The 23,673-nt window shown below is 38.8% G+C and overlaps 1 protein-coding gene across 2 annotated transcripts; it reads left to right on the top strand.

Moving 5' to 3' along the window:
* The first annotated feature begins 2,579 nt into the window (after positions 1–2,579).
* On the top strand, positions 2,580–21,869 carry LOC121523071 (glutamate decarboxylase 1). Of its 2 annotated transcripts, none has more exons than XM_041807815.1 (17): positions 2,580–2,958; positions 3,738–3,918; positions 5,392–5,454; positions 6,360–6,515; positions 8,642–8,884; positions 9,058–9,148; positions 16,223–16,335; positions 17,371–17,486; positions 17,602–17,681; positions 17,772–17,826; positions 18,110–18,226; positions 18,353–18,417; positions 18,876–18,954; positions 19,044–19,193; positions 19,289–19,396; positions 20,065–20,154; positions 20,282–21,869. In XM_041807815.1, the coding sequence occupies exons 2-17, from the start codon at positions 3,831–3,833 to the stop codon at positions 20,453–20,455; spliced, it is 1,788 nt and encodes a 595-aa protein (XP_041663749.1). In that variant the 5' UTR covers positions 2,580–2,958; positions 3,738–3,830; the 3' UTR covers positions 20,456–21,869. The 2 variants fall into 2 exon arrangements, with proteins under 2 accessions (XP_041663749.1, XP_041663748.1); XM_041807814.1 differs by having other exon boundaries at positions 2,580–3,023.
* Positions 21,870–23,673: the final 1,804 nt, after the last annotated feature.

The raw sequence follows: 23,673 nt of genomic DNA, 5'->3' as shown, positions 1-23,673 counted from the left end.
TTCTTAATCCTAACTGGCAGAAAGCATTCTGAAGAGAGGAAACAGGCAGTCAAAGTGGGGGCCAAAAGTGAAATTTGGCCCCCAATCCAGTCCTCAGTGGTGGGACTAAGGACTAGGTGAGCCTGTAAAGCAGTGTTATTCAACACTTCTCAACCAAAGAGCCAAACTGTTGAAAAATACATTTGCAAGAACCACAATCTAAGTGGTGAAAAGTGGCAATTTAAACAAGCTAAAGGTGGCAAAAGTGGTCAAACAGCGGCAAACACTGGAAGAAAAGTGGTGATAAAGGGCAGAATGTGGCAAAAATGAATGTGGGAAGTGACCAAAAAATAAGTTAAATTTGTTAAAAAGTAGCAAAAATCCGAAAAAAGGCAGGGAAAATGGCAAAAAATCAGAAAAAAAGGTGTGAAAATGGACAAAAGACTGCATTTAATTGCAAAAGGCAGTTCAAATGGGTGAAGAGTGGCAAAAAGTTGCAGCAAACAAGGGAAAAAGTAGCATAAATGGGGAGAAAAAGTGGCAAAAATGGGTGAGAAGTGGCAAAAAAAATAAGTTACAGGTGGCAGAAATGGTTTAAAAGTAACAAAAACGTGACCAAAAAAAGAGCAAAAAGTGACTAAAATGGGCAAAAATCAGCAAAAAGGTGGAAAAATAGAATTAAGTGGAACTTAACTACAAAAGGCAGCTTAAATGGGTGAGAAGTGGCAAGAATAGGCAAAAAGGGGTGAAAATTGCAAAAAGCAGTATAAAAGAGTCAAAAATGCGTGAACAGTGACAAAAAAGAAGTGTCAAAAAAAAAAAGGCCAAAAGCGGCAAACACTCAGAGAAAAGTGGCAAAATGGGGTAAGAATTGGTGAAAAAAGAGTTACAGATGGCAAAAAATGGTCCAAAGTGGCAAAACAATGGCAAACATGAGTGAAAAGTGAAGAAAAAGAAAATATGCAAAAAATCAGCAAAAAGGTGGGAAAATGGGCAAAACGCATGAAAGAGTGGCAAAATGGGTAATATGTGGCATTTAGTTGTAAAAAGCAGTTTAGATGGGTGAAAAGTGGCAAAAAATGCAAAAAGGGGCGAACACTGGGGAGAAGTAGCAAAAATAGGGAGAAAAAAGGCAAAAAAAGGGCAGAAAGTGGCAAAAATGGGGGAGAAAAGTGGCAAAAAAATAAGTTACAGGTGGCAGAAATGGTTCAAAATAACAAAAACATGACCAAAAACTGAGCAAAAAGTGACTAAAATGGGCAAAAATAGGCAAAAAGGTGGGAAAATGGGAATTAAGTGCAACTCGACTGCAAAAGGCAGTTTAAATGGGTGAAAAGTGGGGAAAAAAAGTGAAAAAAGTGGCAAAAAAATGCAAAAAGCAGGATAAACATGTCAAAATTGCGTGAAAAGTGACAAAAAGAAGTGGCAAAAATAGACCAAAAATGGCAAACACTGAGAGAAAAGTAGCAAAAATTTGGAGAAAAGTGGCAAAAATGGGGAGAAAAGTGTCAAAAAAGGCAGAAAGTAGCAAAAAAATGGGGTAAAAAGTGGTGAAAAAAGAGTTACAGGTGGCAAAAATGGTCCAAAGTGGCAAAACAATGGCAAAAATGAGTGAAAAGTGAAGAAAAAGAAAATATGCAAAAATCAGCAAAAAGGTGGGGAAATGGGCAAAACCCATGAAAGAGTGGCAAAATAGGAAATATGTGGCATTTAATTGCAAAAGGCAATTTAAATGGGTGAAAAGGGGAAAAAATGGGCAAAAGAATGCAAAAATCAGGATCAAAGTGTCAAAAAGAAGTGGCAAAAATGTGAATAATGTTTGAAATGAAGACATAAAAGAGCCACATGTGGCCCCAGAGCCACATATTGAATATCACTGCTGTGAGGCCTGGGCAGGCTAAGGAGCTGTCCAGTGCTGAAATCACTCCAGACTGAACCCAACCACTGTGAATGCTATCTAATGCATGTTTTTGTTTTTAACTCAGTGTTTCAGATCAGATAACAAATCTCCTGGGAAATTGTGTGTGTGATTGTCTGTCTTGTGTGCGTCCTCTGACATGCCTGCCTTCATGACTAACAGTGACGTGTTTCAGATTAAAAGCTGGGTTTATAATTAGCAGCATGAAGTATTTCTAGAATGGCCTATTTGTGCTCTGTGCCAACAGGAGCCATTCTTGGTTTCTCACTGCCACCTTGTGGATCGTTTTAGTTTTTCCTCCTCTGAGATGTGTCATAATGTCGTAGGTTACGTCTTCACCATTCAAACAGCACCCTATCTGCACAAAAAGTGGAAAAAATAGATATATGAGATTTGATAAGTATAAACTATATTATGTTGAAACGTTTTATTGGTCTGGGTTTATGATCAAGAGGTTAAAAATAAATAATCAGTGAGAGATGAGGGCAGACATATATAAATAGAAGCAATTAAAGGGGTGTTTGGGCTCGTGATTTTCCACTGATGTCCTCGTGAGTTTTTTTCTCCTCAAGAACAAAAAAACATGTCAAGATCTCTCCCCCTCCCCTCTTTGATCCTCATCCCTCCTCACGTAATGTGTTGCTCATCGCATCAAACTTCAAGTCCATGTCCGTGACCAGGATCCAAACCAGAGCTATAAAGATCCCAAGACAATCAACACTTCTAAAAAAAACAAAACAACAACAAAAAAAGAAAGTCAGAGTTTGAGGGTCCGAAAGCGGCGACACTGAGTGTCAAAGCCAGGCAGACTGTGTGCAGCAGACGGGCTCTGCTCCTCCACAGATGTGCAGCACCGGTGGAGGTACCAGCACTCACTGTGACTCACTGGTACGCAATGACAATAAACAGACAAGGCTTGCTTTAAATATCAGCAAATCAAGCCTTGTTCAACGAAAGCAAGGTGACCTTGTGTGGGATCTAGCGGAGGGCTGAGGCACAGATCTCATCCTTCTTCTTGACTGGAGTAGCGCAGCAGTCTCCTTCTCTGGATTTAGTTCGGGGTAATTATTATTTTTACTTTTTTTCCTTTGGACTGCATCTGTCCACCTGGATACACAAACCCAAGGTAAGTGACTTTTTTTTCATTGTATTAAGGCTTTTTACGCGTCTGAATTGAACCAGCTCTTCTTTATTATCATTGGAGATGCTCTAACAGGTGTTTTAGGAGGTTTTGTCCCTGTAAAAATAGCACGTTTAAGCCACAAACATGCCCTGGAGATTGTGCGTAAAATGCATGAGTGTTGAGATTATTAATGTTGTTTAATGTTTTGCAGAAGGAAATAATTCAGTCCAACATTGGTGCGTTTGAAATGTGTTTTTTTTTTCTGTAGCCTGCACCATAGTCACCAATGCAATAATCACCTTGAAGTGTTTGTAAAGCTAAAGCAAAGGGAGTCATGCAGGCCAAATGGTGAAAATAATGATTAATCACTATAATTTGCATTTTGCGTAATTTTACGCACTATGCAAACGCACCATGTGTGCCAGTATTTTAGCCCTGACAAATAAGGGTGAGGTTTTAGAATAAAGGTGACAAATGTTCAGCTTTTCTTAAATGATATGACTCTGTCAGGGTTTTTTAAATGGTTATAGTGGGAGCACTGGTGGATTTTGTGCAGCTGAGCTGTCATAAGCGTTTAATGCAGAATAATTGGATGTTATTCTGTATGACAGCCTGTGTCCTTGTCCACAGGTCTGTGTCGCAAACTTGAGCATCTCTCTTAGTGTTAAAGAGCATTCTGTGGGGTTTGTCTTTTTCTCTCCTTTGAAAAAAAATCAGACATTTTTGGGGGGCATTCAAGGAAAAAAAGGCAAAGCAAAAAAGTGTCCAGGCTTTCTGAGGTGAGGACTTTGGCACAGGGTCTCGGGAGTGATGGCGGCGTCTGCACCCTCCTCCTCCTCCTCTTCCTCTGGCGGCGAAGCGGATCCCAACTCGACAAATTTACGACCACCGGGCTCAAGTAGGTCCATCACAGATAAAATGCTATTTCACGTGTGCTATTTACTTTGCGGGCAATGCCATTAATCATTTTCATCGAGGGGGGAGAGAGGGAGGGAAGGAGGGGGGTGGGGAGGGAGAAAGAAAATCCTCTGCCGTTTAAAAAGCTTCCTTCGTCACAAATCACCGCCGTGTTTCATTCAACATCTCGGACCTCCCGGCGTCTGCTGACAGACCGATGTGCTGTCAACGCTGCTACCGTCCTGTAAGCTAGCAGCACGTGCACGGCTATTAGCCCGCGGCTAACAAACAAATTACACCACGAAATTAGTCTAATTTATCCAGATTTTATTATTTATCTGAGAATTATTGTTATTAATATTATTATAAGTATTATAAAAATAACACTTATTATCATTTTATGCTAGTTAGAGCGTCGCTTTCTTAAGTTTTCTTTTTTCCCCTCCTGTTTTACGGTATTGTTTTAGCTAAATATACCCTGGCTGAATAAAGTGCCTGCCTAAAGGAAGAAAAAATTTAAATTGCCCCTGAAGTGGCTTTTAATTCAGCCATGTTAAATTGCCTCTAATGGCACACTTAAGCATTGGAGCCTTCAGCCACCGCCGTCCATTCACTGCCAGCCTGCAGGAAATAAAAAGCCTGATTTTTCCTCCTGAACAGAGGTCTGAAATCATGTGGCAGGTGCACAAAAACATGCTGCATTTAAAAAAAAAAAAAGATATTACATGCATTGAATTTGTTGTCTTTTCTTCAATTATGCACTTTGCATTGTCAGATGTGTGCAAAATGAATGCATGGATTTTACTATTTGGCATTTAGCCTTTGCAAATATATAGTCTGGTTTTGAGTGCATTCGTCGGCACGTTTGCTCTTTTCTTGTTTCTTTGTTGTCCTTTCTGTTTCCCTTTGATGTGCAGAAAATCACTGAACACTGACTAAAAGTGCGCCCAATGAGCTGAGCAGGGCAATGATTTCTCTAATGATCCAAAGCAAAGGGTTAAATTGGGATGTGGGGAAATGGTACTGCCCCCACACACACCTCCTCTTCTCCTCCCACCCCTCCTCCTCTAAATTGCTGCTTTTGAGGATCTCGGGGTGTTTTTTTTTTATGCTGCCCCCTCCCCTCTGTGTGGCTGTGAGCCCTTGATAACGCAGTAATTCTCTATCTGTCAGCGGCCAGCAGCCGCTTCATGTCTACTGATGCTCGCCTTTTAAAAGCTGCATCTTTTCACTCAATTAGATCTTTAGGCTGCATGGCGTGGATCCAAACGGCTAATTAATTTTAAGTCCTGGCCTGGGTCATGAGGGCTGACATACAGTGGAAATGGGCTAATTCTACACAGAGGGGCCCCTGTGTGTTCATGTTGAACCATCACCACACTCTCATCGTGGGCCACATCTTCTACCTCACCTCATCCACTATGTTTAAAAAATGTTGTATTATTCCTTTAATTAATTTCTTTAAATATTCCAGGTTATGACGCATGGTGTGGAGTCGCTCATGGATGCACGAGGAAATTAGGAATGAAAATATGTGGTAAGTTTCACTTCCTGTTTACTTTGGAAATGCCTAAGGCTGCACGGCCTGCATCATTTTCCTGCAGCTAAAAGGGAAATTACACAGATTTCTACTCACGATAGGCCTTAAAACTAAAAGCACCATTAAATTTACCGGCGTTTTTAACTATTTTAAATCACCACCACCACCGATCGTGACGTTTATCCTAAATTAGAAAACAAAAAAATGACATCAAACCTCTTTTTACGAACTGCAGCTAATAAAATCAAGGAGATTATGCAGAATGGATTTTTCGATTACCTCTGTGGAAGTCTATTACAGCCTGACTCTACCCTAAGCAAAGACGCACTGACACCTTCCATAATGGTTAATGTCATGCGTCAGTGCGCAGCGTCATTTCCAGGTATTTCTGACCGACACGTGCAGCTGCTTTCATCAAGGACGTTTAATTAACCAAGAAAGAAATATTTTGAAGCTGAAAACACAATCTAGTTCTTGTTGATATTATCTGGGCTTTCTTAGGGAATCTGCACCTGTATCAAACGTGCATTTGTGCTGCATTCTTATCGACTTCTTGCGTTGTTTGCTGGCGAGCTTTAATAAGAATTTACAGCCCTTACATGACAGCCATTTGTTTATGCTTGGCTGCAGTTTGACGCTGATGTCACCGGGCTCAACACCCCACAGGGGCCTCCGCCCATAAATAGGACTCCCTGTGCAGGATGGAGCTCCTTCCACAGAGACAGAGAGAGAGAGAGAGAGTGCAGTAGATCCCCGGAGAAAGAGATATAGAGGAGATAAAAGTCAGATATGGGAGAGGAGAATTATTAGGAAAGGCCTTTAGTGAACAAACGCTGCAGCTCTCATCATGTACGGAAATTGTAATCACCCAGCGGACTCCTCTTCTTCCTGCAAACGTTTAGGATTTTTGCAGAAGAACAACAGTCTGGAGGAGAGGAGCAGGATTGTGAGTTCCTTCAAGGAGCGCACAGCCAAGAGCCTGCTGTCCTGCGATAACAGCGGCGGAGAGGCGCGCTTCAGACGCACAGAGACCGACTTCTCCAACCTGTACGCCAGAGGTGGGTCCAGAGCAGCACGTCAAGTTTCTTCTTTATCATGGAAAATAATCAGTTTGACTTAGAAATGCATTTTACTGAACAAAAAACATAAAAATGTAAACAAAAAAAAGTGTGAGAAAATTAAGGAAATTAAAAAAGCAAGATGCAAGATGATTGATCACACAGCTGCAAAAAAAGTACAAAAATAAACATATTTTAAAAATGCATCCTGCAAATATTATCCAGATGCATTAATTGCATTTGAGTTTCACTACTTTTATTAACCCTTAGTTGTCATGCTTAAGACAGTTTGGGTGATGCATGTGTGTAATTCTGCTAGTATCACTTTTTCCATGGTGTTCCCTTTTTCCTTATTTGTGTGGTAACTTTTACAAGGATTGTGGGTAAACAGAAAGGATAGAAATTTCCCCCCATATTTTATATCATGCTGCCCCATGTCATAGTCAGTGTTAATTTCGTTGACTAAAACTATGACTAAAAACATTCAACGACCTTTTTTTCCATGACATAAACTAGACTACGACTAACAAAAATACATCTGTGATCACAAAAACTGATAAAAACTAAGTTTAGTTTTCGTCAACATGACTAAAACTAGACTGGAATGTAATGCAGTTTTCGTCAGACATTCAAATTCTGTGATATTTCTCCACTGTGGGTAAATCTGTCAAAAAACAATGCATCTGTATCTATTCTGCCTCTCAGCTGTAGGAAGCAGGGACCCCAGGTTTAGCAGAGTGCAGAGAACACACTACCATGATTTGGTGCCAGATTTAGGCAAGAAAATAAATGCATGGACTAAAAGTAAAGAGTAAAATATGAGGACTTTGTCTGGACTAAAACTAGACTAAAATGTTTTGAGTTTTCGTCAACTAAAACTAAATAGGATAGAAATGACTAAAATGTGAATAAAACTAAAATACATTTCATTTAAAGACTGAGACTAAAAGTAAATATCTGCCAAAATTAACACCGGTCATATTGAATCATTTCATTTTATCATACCATCCAGTACAACGCCACGAAGTCATGTATGGTATTTGATCATTTATTGGCTTGCACCATCGTGCACATCCTTAAAAACAAATTGCAACCCAACTTTCTTACATTTTAAATCAGGGTTTTGTGTTATTATTGGGGCAGTTTGGACTTGACACAAAACGGTTCTGGACCCACTTTTGGGTCCCGACCCAGCAGTTGAGAACCACTGTGGTAGTGTATCACTTCATATTGTATTGTATATAGTATATTGCATTATACTTTACTGCAGCTCACACTATATTATTGTATGATTTCATTTTGTATATCAGATTTGCTGTATTGAAGCGTATCGCTGGCATCATACCTCCTTTTTTCACAATTTTAATTTTTCTCATTAATCAGCGCTACTGGTCATAGTTTTATAAAGATGCTTACTATGACCATTCAGGGTTTAATTATTTAAAAAAACAGTATTTTGGGTTTTTTTAATTCCCTAAAAAGGTGATTTTGGAGATGGGAGGTTTTCCGTTATATGTGTCATACCATATTCTATCGTCTTGTATGATTGATACTGGAACCCAGGTTTTTTTTTTAAACATACTACTGATGACAGGAAATGTGAGAGTAAACTATCAAAATCACAAGCTAATTTCTCATTGTGAGAGCAGTCTTTAGTTTGAGGTTAAACAGCAAAAATCACAACAGACAGACAGATTGTCTTTTTGAGCCACTGCAATGTCTCCCTGCAGCCACAGTAATTTAAAACAAGCACACCCCTGCTCCAATGTCTCATTTTAGTGTAAAAAGCCCACTGACAGCTCAGTGGACCAATCAAAAGTCATCTGCATCCTGTGCTATGAAAATTTCACCTTTTAGCATTCTCTTAAAATAGGTTATTGAAGAACTTGTTCTTCTTTCTGTTCTTATGTCAATGCCAGAACTTCTGATCTACCCTAGTTTCTAAATTTTCCTTCAAAATAAAAGCATGCTTAAATCCAAACATGAAGTCAGTTATCCTAGGTTTAAGACAGAAGCAAATCCAAGATGACACAACATAGTTTAAAAGTAAAAAAGATAATTTTCAAGGGGAGATTAACCATAATTAACGACAAATCCTAACATGACTCAATGATTTTTTTCTGTAGACCTGCTGCCTGCCAAAAATGGAGAGGAGCAGACCATGCAGTTCTTGCTGGAGGTTGTGGAAATCCTCACCAACTACATCCGTAAGACCTTTGACAGATCCACCAAGGTCCTGGACTTCCACCACCCTCACCAGCTGCTGGAGGGCATGGAGGGCTTCAACCTGGAACTCTCTGACCAGCCTGAGTCCCTGGAGCAGATCCTGGTGGACTGCAGGGACACCCTGAAGTACGGAGTGAGGACAGGTGAGAACAAAGAGGCCTGAAGGCGCAGTGTGGCCCTGCTGCGATCAATAACTCTCATTAGGTTACATGTCAGAGTAATGATTACAGATAAGCCATTTTCTCCCTGAGATTCTCACATGATTAATTGTTTTCTGGGGCATTCTGTTGCTTTGTTGTCTCTTTATCAACGGCAGGACACCCTAGGTTCTTTAACCAGCTGTCCACTGGATTAGACATTGTTGGGCTGGCGGGAGAGTGGCTTACATCCACAGCCAACACCAACATGTAAGTACAGAGACAGTGTCATTGATCAGCTCTTATTTAACTCATCTTTCCACTCTTAAAGTGCAGCTACTGACCCTGATTAAAGTACTGGCGATGTCTAGACGCTCATATTGTTCTGCTATTTCATACTGAATTGTTTAAATTCAACAATAACTAATGTAGGCAAGAAAACATCCTACATACTCTAAGAGACTGTCAATCAAGCAAGAAAACAAACAAAAAAAAAAACACAAAAGAGGATGATTTTAAAGCCAACCCCCAACAGGACTGTCCGTGCTGCCCTGTGTTCAGGTTGTGGTCACATCATTCAGCCCTGCAGGCAAACTAAATTGCATATTGATTGGCATTCACAGCTTACATGGTGTCTTTGTTTCATGTAACGATACTTCCTGTGACATAACAATGCCAGGAGGGGACCCAGCATGCCCCACAGACCATCTGTACTCATTAGAAACATTGGGACATTGTTTTTCCATTGCAATTAACCCCCTCTTTTGTTTCACACAACTCTAGGTATTGAAATTTAAATTTTATTATAAAATATACTAAAAACATCATTTATGAACTTGAAGCACCACAGTGGTCCACTCCATTAGCTTTAGTGAAAATCAGCACACAAACATGGGACACCAATAACAAGGCCTTTGGTCATCTTTAGAGAAATATGTTGACAATTTAATCCAGTAAATACAGGCTGTATTACGATGAAATCACTCAGTAATCACTCCATGTAGATCTTTATTTACAGCGCTGATCATGAACTGGTGGCCCGGGGGCCACATCAGGCCCCTAGGATCTTCTCATCCGGCCCCCAGAGCATTATCAAATATAAAAGATGTGCAGAGGAAAATATGTGTTGTGGTATTGTGGATATTTTTTTTAAGCTTTTGAAATTATTCCAAAAACAATTAAAGTTGAAACATATTAATCTGGTATGGAAGAGGATAAGGGCGAATGAAAAAAAAAAAAAATTAAGATGCAATTTTTTTTTCTTGTGAGAAAAAAAATCAGAAGTCTGAGATAAACCAGAAATCTGGCTTTAAACTCAGAATTCTGACTTTTCTCTCAGAATTCTGTTTCAAAATTCTTATTTTTCTCAGAATTCACTCATCACTCCACAAGATAAAAGCATCAGCCCTAGTGATGAACAACATAACAGCCACAGGAATATCCAGCTAAAATATCTCAGTCGCCCCCTTGTGGCTGACTGCGATATAGGGACTGATCTTACTGTTAAAGCCTAAATATTATGTAAACTTAAAAGGAAAAAAGCATTTAAAATTATACATATTTTAATTAGACCATTCTAGGAATTTCTTTTGTTTGTTTGAAAATTCAGGTGTAGTTGATGACCCTTTATTTACAGTATGTAGCACCACTTGACAACATCTGTTATCACATGCAACTTAACAAAAAGAGCTGGTGTACACCGTACTCAACTGTATGGAAAGCTACTGTCTGAAGAAGTCATGCATGTGATCTACAAAACTATTGAGTAATTAACCACTTTAAATATTACTTATGATAGCGTCTTTAATTAAACGATTAACAGTTTTAATTATTAACAGTGCAGCTAACTTTTTTAAATTGCATTATTATGACAAATCAAGGATAAACAGCAGCAATTATCCATTTATAAAACTATTAGTCATTAAAGCAAGTGTAAAAAATTGAAAACTAATGTTAACTGTAGTATTATTACTGCACTGGGATGGTTAAAGCCAAGAGTTAACCATTTATTAAACTATCAATTATCTATCAGTTACTTATATTGTTTTGTCTATTCAGATTGGGTGAGGGTACACTCTTGTCACACTCACACCTACGGGCAATTTAGGTTTGTTTGGTTTTTTTTTTTTTAGATTAGTTTTTGGGCCTTTGGGCCTTTATTATGAAAGGATAGCTGAAGAGAGACAGGAAGCATTGGGGGTGAGAGCTGGGGGTAGATATGCACAAACCGCACCAAGACCAGGGACCGGTCCTGTGACGTGTCAAGGACTATAGCTAAACCGGTGCCTGGGCGATTTAAGTGTCACCAGTTAAACATGATGGGAATGTCTTTAGAGTGTGGAAGGCTATATAAAGATCCTCTACATGTGCAGGAGAAGATGCAAACTCTACAACGTTCCTGTCCTAAAGGGGTTCAAACCAGGAACCTTGCTGATGTAGGGTGGCAGCACTAACCACATCTCCACTGTGCAGTGCCACTATAAATTACTGTACAATCACAATTACTATACTGTACTATACAATTACTGTACAAGTACACTTTTAATGTTAATAAATGCATTTTTACTGCATTGAAATTTATATATACCAGTAAATAACCCTTCATTAAAAAATAATGACAACTGCTAAAACTGGTTAATAATAGTGATCTCAATTGCATTAATACCTGGGTTGTCAAACCTAAGAAATTTTAATCATGATTAATCTCAAAGTGTCCATAGCTATTTGTGATTAATCTTCCTTTGTTGTCACATATTTTGTTTCATTTTGGATTCTTGTAGTGTCATATGGACTTCCTGTTTGGAAACAAACCAGTTTTCTACCTAAAGGGAAATAAGGAACTTTGGGAACTCTGTCATACCTAGAAAAAGGAATTTGTAACAGATTAAAAATGATATAAATGAACAGAAAAAGTGAAATGTTTGAGAACATAAGGTGCAGATACTCTTGACTTGTCCACAGATCTTCTGTGTTTTTACATGTGAAATGACTTTAAGGAGGAGTGGTGTATTTATTTTGAAACGCTGTGGCTGCAGAGAGACGCTGCATTGACTGAAACAAAGTGTGCTGAAAAGGGCAAAATAATTCCCTAGTTATGGACATTAGTTAAACACGATAAATCCAAAGGATGCTGCAATCAATTAAGCACCTGTTAAACATCAATCACCGTAACTAAAATATTACTGATGATATTAAAAGAACCGCACTGAAATGATACACACTATTATGCAACCAATTATAAAACTTTATTTTAGTGGTGTTGATAAAAGTATTATTACTACAGTGAAAATATAAATGCCATTAAAATGCATTTTTCACATCTTTTGAAGTGCTTGCAATTAATATAGTAAGAGTACGTACCAAGACAGTAAAGACAACAGTAAAATAATTCTGTATATTTGTTAGGATGTTTGCAAAAGAAGTGGAGACTCCTGTTTCACACCTGTCTGTTTATGGTACATAACGATCCGTGCTCTCAGCAAACTCGTGTTTCTTCCTCCTGTTTGAGCATCAGCATTCGCTCCACTGTCTATCCCAAAGCTGCACCGTACAGTTTGCTTCTTTCCTATCCTCGTCTCCAGCGTGTCTGACTTGAACCAGAGTGTGGAGGTTGCTTACATACTTGTAATTTACCTTTATTAATTACTCCATCAACCCTAATTACCCCTGGCAGATATTGACTGACACTAATAGACTGACAATCACATGCAGGCTTTACATAATCACAATGACTGAGTGTCATCTGCATGAATGGATTGGGAGAAATTAATGTGCGACATCTGCGACGTGGCATCTGACTTGTTTACTTTATCCCCTCCATACATCCTGAGTACGTCTCTGTGTTTGTGTATATGCTCAGGAAGCTGAAGGGCACAATTCTTTAATGTCCCACTGATTCATTTACCCTCCATGTGTGAAGAGACAGACGCTTATGTAAGGAGAGGAATGTTGTCTCAAGAGGAGAGATGAGCATGTTCTGTGTTCTTTGATGCACAGACTTTCTACTGGACTTTCATTATACATATGTACTTAAGAGCAGTGGTTCTCAACTGGTTTTTAACTTATCTGATTTTAACTTATCTGTGTCATTATTTTGGAAAACAAATCTGGTTTTACCATTATAATGAGTTAATTTCTTGAATCACTAATAAACAACCAACATTTTCATGCTGGTATGTTTGTTCTTTCCTTTTGCTCTGTTAAATCCTATGTTTTGTTCTAAGGCCCAACTGTCCTCATGCTGACTTTTCTCTCCTCAATCACAGTTTTCTCTACATTTCTGGGGAAAAATCCTGCCTCAGCTGTTGTAAAGGCAAGCCTGTAGTCTGTGTCATTTCACTGCAGCAAAACAGCCATTTCTGAAACAACAACATGGCATTATTGCTCAAGTGTGACCGTCTACAGAACACTGTATCTGTTCCATTAATTATGAGAGAGCAGTGTGCCCATACAGGAATACAGGCTGTACAATTAGAGTCAACAACTGCATGTTATTTATCCTATTAGTCTGTGTGTTATGATTGTTATTTAAAACCTATTGCCATTGTTGAACACACATGAGAAGATCATACTGTATATGCATCCGGAATTCACTCACCAATCACTTTATAGGTTCACCCGTTTAACTACTTATTAACACAAATATCTAATCAGCCAATCACATGGCAGCAGCAAATGCATTTTTGTACTGACATGGCCAATACAATGTGCAGAAGTTCAAACAGCACATCAGAATGGGGAAGAGGAGGATTTGAATGTTTTAGACTGTTATTGTTGTCACTGGTCAGACAGGCTTTGATGCAACATCCTGACCCTTACATTTGAACTGCATTGAGTCGCTACAGATTCAGACCAGGTATCATTTCTCCATGTGAATTGTCACTTCAGTTTCCTGTTCTTAGCTGACATGAGTGGCCTTCTGCTGAAGTAGCTCATCAGATCAGCTTCAAGATTCAGAGATGTTCTCATGCATATCTGAGCTGTAAGCAGTGGTTAATTGAAATATTGTGAAGCAGTCTGGCCATTCTCCTCTGACTTCCACCACTGATAAGGCATTTTGACCAAGAGCAATTGCATTCAATTGCATTGAAATTGGAACTGGATATTTTCCCTTTCTCTGACCCTTCTCTGTAAATTCTTGAGATGGTTTAGAGAGATTGTAAAATACTCAAACTGATCTGTTGGGCACTAACAACTATGGCGCATTCAAAATAACTTAACTCAACTTTCTTCCCTATTCTGATGCTCAATTTAAACGTTGCAGTGTTAATTTTGGCAGCTATTTTTAATTTTAGTTTTGGTCCTTGGATGAAATGTGTTTTAGTCACATTTTAGTCATTTCTACCTTTTTTAGTTTTAGTCTTGTTTTAGTCGACGAAAACTCCAAAATATTTTAGTCTAGTTTTATTCCATAAAAAGTCCTCACATTTTAGTCTTTACTTTTAGTCCAAGCAGTTATTTTCTTGCCTAAATCTGGTACCAAGTCATGGTAGTGTGTTCTCTGCTAAACCTGGGGTCCCTGCTTTCTACAGCTGAGAGGCAGAATAGATACAGCTGCATTGTTTTTTGACAGATTTACCCACAGTAGATTAAAAAATTAAAATTACTAAAATACATTTTAGTCTAATTTTAGTCATGTTGACGAAAACTAACTTCATTTTTTTGTCAGTGTTAGTCATCACAGATCTATTTTTGTTAGTCTTAGTCTAGTTTTTGTCATGTAAAAAAAGGCTGTCGACGAACATTTTTAGTCATGGCTTTAGTCGTCAAAATTGACACTGGAACAATGGCAGATCATATTTACTACGTATGTCTACATTCCCTAATGCTTTGGTTCCAGCTGTGTACTTGGCTAATTAGACGATAAGCAGTTCAACAGGTGTACCTAATAAAGTGACCAGTCAGCAAATATATAGGTCATCATTGAAATCCCTGGAAATTTAAAATTAAAGCCTTAGAATATCATTTGTCACTAATATATATTCATAATTATGGTGAAACTCAAGGTCAAGGAAGTGACCACATATGGTTTGTTGCCCATTTATGGTAAAAATAAATAAACAAATAAATAAGGTGTATGCATATTGAAATGTTAATAATGAAAAATAAACATATAAAGTCGAATAAGTATCTACTTGCATACAAAAATTTGCATTTCAATACAGAATATTTATTTCTTTTCAACTTAATTATTTTTAAGGTGAAAAATATTGAATAACTAAGTGAGTTTTAGCAGTGATTAGCCTCACAATAAAAGTTACATCTGATTTATACTAGCTAGGTATAATAAAACTCTTACACTGTTGGAAAATTGACTAAAATCACACATATTTCACTATTTATACCACTTATTTTTCTCATAATTCAACCTTAAAATCTAAAAAATCACAAATACTAAATGTCTAAATTAACTTAAGCTGAAATAAGGCTCACAGTAAAATAAAAACTTATTTGACCCCTTAAGTAAAATTAAACTGTTATAAGGTTATAAAACTGATCACTGTAATGAAGAAACCTCCTGTTACCACAGACTCATTCCACCTTAGAGTGATAGTTGGTAATCCCACAATGCATCTGGCGCAGTAACAAGGATATCTGATGTGGAATTTCAACATAAAAGCCTTCTCAAATATGCCATATTCATTGTGCAACTGCCTAACTTTAAATTGAAATAATTAAGAAAATAACTACCTATTTTACTATTTACACTTTGAAACTTTTTGATAAATAAGCAAAAATCTACCACTGGATCTCTCTGGATCATCCTGTGCTAAGATCTAACTAAACTAGAGAACTATTATCCTCAGTTATAATAAGTCATTTGTCTAGAAAATACTCTTAGTATGGTTGCTAGATGAAATGACAAAATGTCTTACTATTGACAGCCTGTTACAGCCATAAACCATTGTATGTGCAAACACATTGCTTCTATTCTTCCTGCCAAAATTACATTAATTGCTAGAAATCCTACACAAACAAACCCTATGAGGACATTTGGCACTACTATTCACCTGTTTAATCTGTGAATTTCATCAACTTATCGTGGTTAGTTATGATGTTACGGCGGTTTGTTTGGGGCCTGAAGAAACTTGAAGCTGCATTTTGGATGTTCTGGAGGAAACAGGAAGTTTGAGACGCTCTGGGTGAAGGCTTATTGGTCTGATAGTGTGATGTCAGTTTCTGTGATGTTGACTGACCTCCTCTGATTGGCCGAAAAAATCATTCTGGTTCTACTGTATCAAAGAAAGTTGGTTGGAAGCCGTGAAGGAAGTCTTCTGAAATGACCATATATGGTTACTTGGGTTAAAGCATTGCTGTTATTTCTGTTTTTCTTGTTTGCTCAAGGTTTACTTACGAGATCGCGCCTGTCTTTGTGCTCATGGAGCAGCTGACACTGAAGAAGATGAGAGAGATCGTGGGCTGGCCTGATGGAGAGGGCGATGGAATATTTTCTCCTGGTGAGAGCTGATCCCAGAATTGCACAGATTGAAAATCTCTGTGACTCTGAGTCATTGTGAAACGTGCCATAAACTCCTTATTATGTTACATGTGATAAATACTAAATAAAGGAAAGAAACTTTTCCTGTCTGATTTCAGTTTTCTCTCACAGAAAGAAACAGTACTGAAGCGTAGAGAAAAAGGCACACATTGGCCTCTTTTATTATAATTATTTCTGCCTTTTTCTATAAACATCACTTCGATGATTCAGTCTGATGAGAAAGGGCTTTTATAGACTACATTATATACTACTTGGCAGCTAAGTCTCTTATCCTAAATCATATTCATTTGCAGGTTACACTGAATCATCAGTAAAGTATTATCTAAAGGTCACATATTATGCAAAAATCACTTTTTCAGGCTGTTCTAACAAAAATGTGTGCCCTTAGCCTGTCCACAATCCCCCTAAGAATCAGAACAATCCCCCACCCCCCTTTTTCTCCACCTTTCAGAAAATGGGTGCTGAAACAAGCTGTTTTCAGATTTTCCCCTCATGGTGTCATGTGGGGACTTAGCCCCGCCCCCAGGTTCAGTTGGCCCTCCCCACTTGGAGGAAAGTTCCGCCCTCTTCCTCTGATCCTCCTCTTTGCTGCTAGCTGTGAGGAGGATCAGGATCAAGAGGAAGATAACCCATCATTATCCACTAAGCCACATCCATTTCCTGGGAGGGGCATGATCAGGGGCAGAGTCAGACAGCTCAGCAATATTTTAAGCCACAGACACAGAAACAGTTTGTTCTGAGCAGGGTTGAAACAGAGGGATTTTTTAGACATGTAAAAATCCAGTGGAGTGTTTTTTTTTAGCAACAAACTTCCCAGGCATGTTTTGGGGACCTCTGAAACCAATATAAACTTGTCTTACAAGGGTAAAATATGTCCCCTTTAAATGCAAGGAGGTAGTTTTGCCTCCAGAATCAGTGCAGTGCAGTCATGCAGTTCCATAAAATTGAATTCTTTAAACAGATGCATTCACCTAGCATTGCTTCTGCTCTACAGGAGGTGCAATCTCTAACATGTACAGTGTGATGATCGCAAGATACAAGTTTTTCCCTGAAGTAAAGACCAAAGGCATGGCAGCTGCACCAAGACTGATCCTCTTCACCTCCGAGCACGTTAGTTCAACTCTGCCTCTATCTCTCTGTTGTTATCGGGCCTTTCCAGTACACTTTCAGCAGGTTTTACAGTTACTATCTGTTCTGTGAATGCTGATGAACCTTGTTCCTGCAGAGCCACTATTCAATCAAGAAAGCCAGTGCAGCTCTGGGCTTTGGGACAGAGAACCTGATCCTTCTTAACACAGACGAGAGGTTTGTTTTATCCTTAAAAAACATGCAGACAGTCTAATAAGAGATAAAGCATGTGGATGACTTATTCCTGTTTATCCTCCTTTTTCACAGAGGGAGAGTCATTCCTGCAGATTTGGAAGCCAAAGTCATAGAGGCCAAGCAGAAGGTGAATGTCCACAACATGTATCCTTGAGTGTAATTGTAAGAAAAGAAAACAGTAATTTGAGGTAGAGCAGCTAGGTTGTTGTTGTCAGGTTCATATAGGATTCTTCCCAGGTCTAAAGAGCCTCTCCTGGAGTTAATTCAATGCAAAGTAATATGAAAAATAGAGGAAATGGAAAGCAGTGGGTGCAGATTGTAGGAGTGTGTTATTTGAGATGTGTTTTAGCTCTTTGTAAACAAAAAAAGAATAATGAAGCATGCACTTGTGTGATGCTTTTATCTTGAAGGGTTATGTTCCCATGTTTGTGAATGCCACCGCTGGAACTACAGTTTACGGAGCGTTCGATCCCATCAATGAAATCGCAGACATCTGTGAAAAGTACAACATGTGGCTACATGTGGACGTAAGAGATTGTAGATCATTTCCTTGGTAAAAGTTTACATAGGCTGTGCATGTTAGCTTCTTATTAGGACATTAAAATAGATATTAGCACTTTTACCGTGATAACAGTGTCTTATTTTATGTGCAGGGTGCATGGGGAGGAGGTCTGCTTATGTCTAGGAAGCACAGACACAAGCTGAATGGTGTAGAAAGGTAAGAGACGGCAGCACATAAACATGTAAACCACAAAAACAGTGGTACAGGTTGACATGGTTTTAAAAGGAGGATAGCACATAACACTGTAAATAAAGATATTGGTGTATGAGTGTGTTTTAGACATCATCTTGTGACCAGAAATGCCATCAACCATAAACCAACATTACATACACTATATGGACAAAAGTAAAAGCTTTTGTTTGACTTAATACTTAAGAGCACAAGTGCATCCCTATCTACACTGAAATGCCACACTTTGTTGGTATGGTATGCCTTTAATAATTATGGGCCAAACACCTGTTGTGTAGGGATGAACACAACCACAAATTTCTCCTATCAACTCTTTGAAACGTCTACTGTGCACAGTTATTTTTGTGACTCCCACTATTACTCCTAGACCTGAAAACCCTCCACACACTCACAGAGCTGTGTTTACTGTTTCAATATCTGTGCAGGGCCAACTCAGTCACCTGGAACCCCCATAAAATGATGGGCGTGCCGCTGCAGTGCTCTGCCATTCTGGTCAGAGAGAGGGTGAGAGAATGCTGCACACGACGCTACACTGCTGCATGCACTTACAGTTTCCTCCTGATGTTTCTTTACCATCACTGTGGTCATTGCAGGGTCTACTACAAGGCTGCAACTCCATGTGTGCTGGGTACCTTTTCCAGCCGGATAAACAGTATGACGTCACATATGATACAGGCGACAAGGCCATTCAGTGTGGACGCCACGTCGATATCTTCAAGTTCTGGCTGATGTGGAAAGCAAAGGTATGTTTTATTTGTTGTTTTTCTTCATGAAACACGCTGCCATAGCCCTGTTGTGATGGTAACAATAATCCTGGCTTATTTCATTTGCCATAAAGGGAACAGTGGGGTTTGAGCAGCATATTGACAAGTGCCTGGATCTGTCTGCATACCTCTACAACAAAATAAAAAACAGAGAAGGTTATGAGATGGTGTTCAACGGAGAGGTGAGTTCATTATTTCTTAAACAGCTGGATATGAATCTTAATTTTTACAGCTTAAAGGGGACATATTATACAAAAATCACCTTTTCAGGCTTTTCTTAAAACAATTTGTGCCCCTGGCCTGTCCACAATCCCCCAAGTACCCCCCCCCACACACACACACCTTTCAGACAATATGTGCTAAAACAAGCCGTTCTCAGATTTTCCACTCATGATGTCATGTGGGGAGTTAGCCCCGCCCCCAGGTACGGTTGGCCCTCCCCACTTGGAAGCAAGTTCTGCCCTCTTCCTCTGATCCTCTTCTCAGCTGAGAGGAGGGTCAGGAGAGCAACATTCATTAAGCCACATCCATTTCCTGGGAGGGGCGGAGTCAGGGGTGAAGTCAGACAACTCACAGATAGAGAAACAGCACGGTCTGAGGAGGGTTTTTTAGACATGCAAAAATCAAATACTGGACTGTTTTTTTTTCAGCAACAAAATTCACAGGCATGTTTTAGGGATCTCTTAGACCAATATAAACTTGTCTTAAAAAGGTAAAATATGCCCCCTTTAATATCTGTTGTCTTTAATTTGCTATCTTTTTGGAATAACAACATCATTGGTCATTGCTGTCATGATAGGAAATATTTTTATTGGTGCTCATTACAGTCCTTCTCATTTTCTATTACCAGCCCCAGCACACTAACGTGTGTTTCTGGTATCTTCCACCGAGCCTGCGCGGCATGCCTGATAGCGAAGAGAGGCGGGAAAGGTTGCACAAGGCAAGTTTTGTCAATCTGCTCTTTTAGACATGTCTATTTCCCAAGAACACCAGTGGAATCAAAAACAGTGTGCTTGGATTTAAGATGCCTGTGTTTAAAAGCTACCACTACACGTTTCCCACCACAGGTAGCGCCAAAGATCAAGGCGATGATGATGGAGTCTGGGACGACGATGGTGGGTTACCAGCCTCAAGGAGACAAGGTCAACTTCTTCCGCATGGTCATCTCCAACCCTGCGGCTACCAGGTCGGACATCGACTTCCTCATCGAGGAGCTGGAGCGACTGGGGAATGACTTGTGAGAGCACACCTCGACCCCTTTCCCCTATTTCAAAGCCATGACTTTGGCTTTACGTCTCTCCTTCATGAAGACACTGAAAATTTGCTTACAGGTCACGTCTGGCAATGCGCAACAAAAATACGCCCTGTGTGTCTCTTGTTTGTGTCTCTGTTTTTAGCAGTGGTGACATATGTTTAAAAAAAAAATCACATGTATGGTTTTCTGGGGACACAGAAATACTGGAGAGAATAACAGAAGCACACTGGTATTCTTGCTAAACCTTATAATAAGAGGAAATACAGCCGTTAAAAAGGAATGGAGCAGGAATATCTGCACACTTGAAAGATTCTGTCCTTAAAAATATCTGCAATTTATAAAAATCAATATTAAAAATACACAAAGTATTTTTTCACAGAGCACAATGTAGGAAACCTCACAGCATTAAGATGAACAGTATTATTGTAAAATAACAGTGTATATTAACTGTTGGTGCTTCATGTCGTCCTTGTAATTACCAAGCTAGATGCACCACCACAATGTACCCTCGCTGTTATTTTCCTTGGATATTACATAAGTGGATCTATAGAACACAGAACTGTGCCTGATTGCTGTGTTTTTAGAGATTTTTGTGTAGATTGTGTATAGTATTGTTACATTGCCTTTGTGCCAAATGTGTCCTAGAGAATCCTACATGTAAATGGACCACACAGTATAAGTATGTAGATGAATCACTTTATTTATACCCAGAGATTATAATTGTGAATAGTTTAACTGCTGTCCATTTGTAATGTATCCTCTTCCTATTTGGAAACTGTACTATATAACAATGTTTCAAATAACATTTGAGTCTTCTAGTGTATCTGTGAACCAAAGAAGGGTTGCATTTATAAACACGTTCACAGCCCTTATTCTCCCTTATAGATGCATTCAGTTATGTAAGACTGTGTAACTTAGCGCCCTTAACTTTAGTGCAATCTATGTTGTGTAACCGTGCAATGTCATTGTGATTCACTGACTGAATGTTGTACTGACAGAAGTGGGAGGGAGGAGTGACAATGCAGCTCCTACTGAGGGTGCATTGTTATTAAAGAGCACAATGCTGGGGCAGCTTTTATTCTATGGACATATGATTGTCTGTAAGTGTTAAGTGAAGTAAAACTATATTATGCAAAGTTAAGTTTGTCTTAATAAGCTCTGGATAGGCACACTTTTATGTTGACAAAACAATCTGTAAAACTGGCTTTATTTATTCTAAAGATTTAAGCTTGAACAATGAAATGCACAGTGTTTGCTACTGTAATAAGATTTATTTATTGAACAATGTACATTCCTGAATTAGTGGGATGAAAAGTCCCTTTTAAAATTTGATGTAGGCACTTTATCTTCATGCCATCATTTGCAGAGTATTATTGTTGTATCCACAGCACAAATAAAGACATGAGCTGGAGAACATCTGTGAGGCCTATCTTATTATCACTATTTTTTTTTTCTTTTTTCATTGTTTAAAGGGGACATATTTTACCCTTTTAAGAGAAGTTTATATTGGTCTCAGAGATCCCCAAAACATGCCTGGGAAGTCTCTTGCTGAAAAAACACTCCAGTATTGGATTTTTTCATGTCTATAAACCCCTCTGTTTGAGCCCTGCTCAGTACGAGCTGTTTCTGTGTCTGTGGCTTTAAATGTTACTGAGCTGTCTGAGTCCGCCCCAACCACGCCCCTCCCAGGAAATCAAAGCGGCGTAATGAATGTGGGATCCTGAGAGGAGGATCAGGAGAGGAGGGTGGGACTTTCTTCCAAGAGGGGAGGGCTGTCCGTACCTGGGGGCGGGGCTAACTTCCCACATGACACCCAACCCCCCTCCCCCTAACATATGTATGAGGGCTGTGAACGATAATGCATTAACGCTTGTGATTAACCCTAAAACCTTAACACGTTAGAAAAATAACGCAAATTAATCGTATGACTAAGTTTGACCACAACTTGCTCCCCTAGTCCTCCAGGCAGGTCAGAGACAGCCAGCAGTGCTGAGTGAGGAGACAGACCCAGGTCTGCTTAACGGCAGTTTTCTCTTTAAAAAGCTGGTAGAATGTTAGTTAAGATAAAACCAAAACTGTGGGTACATGCTGCTGCAGTGATGAACTGTCTTTACACTGAAGCACAACGAGTCTTAAGTTCCACCTTCAGGCAAAGCACATCTTTGCTAATGTTAGCAAAGACCCTAACAACAACACGGGATCAAGTCATGGTCATACGGCTCTCTTCAGCTGCTTCAGGACAGTTTTCTTCTTCTGCTGCTCAGATAAATGCTGAAAAGTGCTCCAAAACTTTGAGACAGTCCTGTTTGTTAACAAAATTAATCCAGTGTAGAAATCTGCAGTGGAATCGGCAAAATTGAAGTTAATTAGTGAACATTACTAGCTGAATACGGAAAATATGATGTGTTCAGGAAACCTCAGTAAATTAGACGACTGTACTCTAAATGTTATATGTTTTAAGATCACATAAAAATGGGAACATTTAGTTTTTTGATGAGAAACATCAATAAATACAGTGTGAATATATGTTTATATTTTGTTCTTTTAGTCTGCCCTTATTTTGTTTTTCCACCAAACTATAGAAACATTTGACAATAGCAACCTTTAAAAATCTAAAAACATAAAAATATACTTTAACTATAAAAAATGCTGTGATTAATAACGATTAATCACAGCGTGATCTGATTAATTAGATCAATTTTTTAATCGAGTAACAGCACTAATGTTGAATGTCATCAGTAAAAACATCTGTGACACCTACCACCCTGCTGTGATTACTAACGTTGAGAAATAGAATAACAGAAATAGTCATTTTTGCCCAAGGAGATCTCATTTTATTCTCTTATTAAACTTTGATATCACTCAACATTTCTTCATCTGTTTTGTAATGTGTCCTTATGGGAGCTTTAAAGTCATAGCTGTAAGCCATCATCATAAATTAAGGGAAGCCAAAGCATCAAATAGACTGAAGCATGTTAAGTTTGTTTTTTGACTTGTTAAACAGGCTTAAGTGTTTAAATATTCACAGTTAATCCATCAGTGTTCTGGTAATGAACCTTTAAACAAGCATAATAATATGGATATGTGTGGAAACACTCACATTAAGGTAGATTAATTAAATATTTTTGTCCTGATATTGTCTTTATAAAACTCCATCCACCTGGCTGTCACCATCCATTGGTCAGATTAATCCCCCTGCAGGGA

This window comes from Cheilinus undulatus, linkage group 15, assembly GCF_018320785.1.
Source record: "Cheilinus undulatus linkage group 15, ASM1832078v1, whole genome shotgun sequence".
NCBI classification, from domain to species: domain Eukaryota; kingdom Metazoa; phylum Chordata; class Actinopteri; order Labriformes; family Labridae; genus Cheilinus; species Cheilinus undulatus.
This window is presented reverse-complemented; position numbering and strand designations above follow the sequence as displayed.

Coding starts and splice junctions, on each gene's coding strand:
- LOC121523071 (XM_041807815.1), top strand. CDS start 3,831: ATGGCGGCGTCTGCACCCTCCTCCTCCTCCTCTTCCTCTGGCGGCGAA. Junction 17,827..18,109: donor TCATAGAGGCCAAGCAGAAG/GTGAATGTCCAC, acceptor TTTATCTTGAAG/GGTTATGTTCCCATGTTTGT. Junction 18,955..19,043: donor CCATTCTGGTCAGAGAGAGG/GTGAGAGAATGC, acceptor TGGTCATTGCAG/GGTCTACTACAAGGCTGCAA.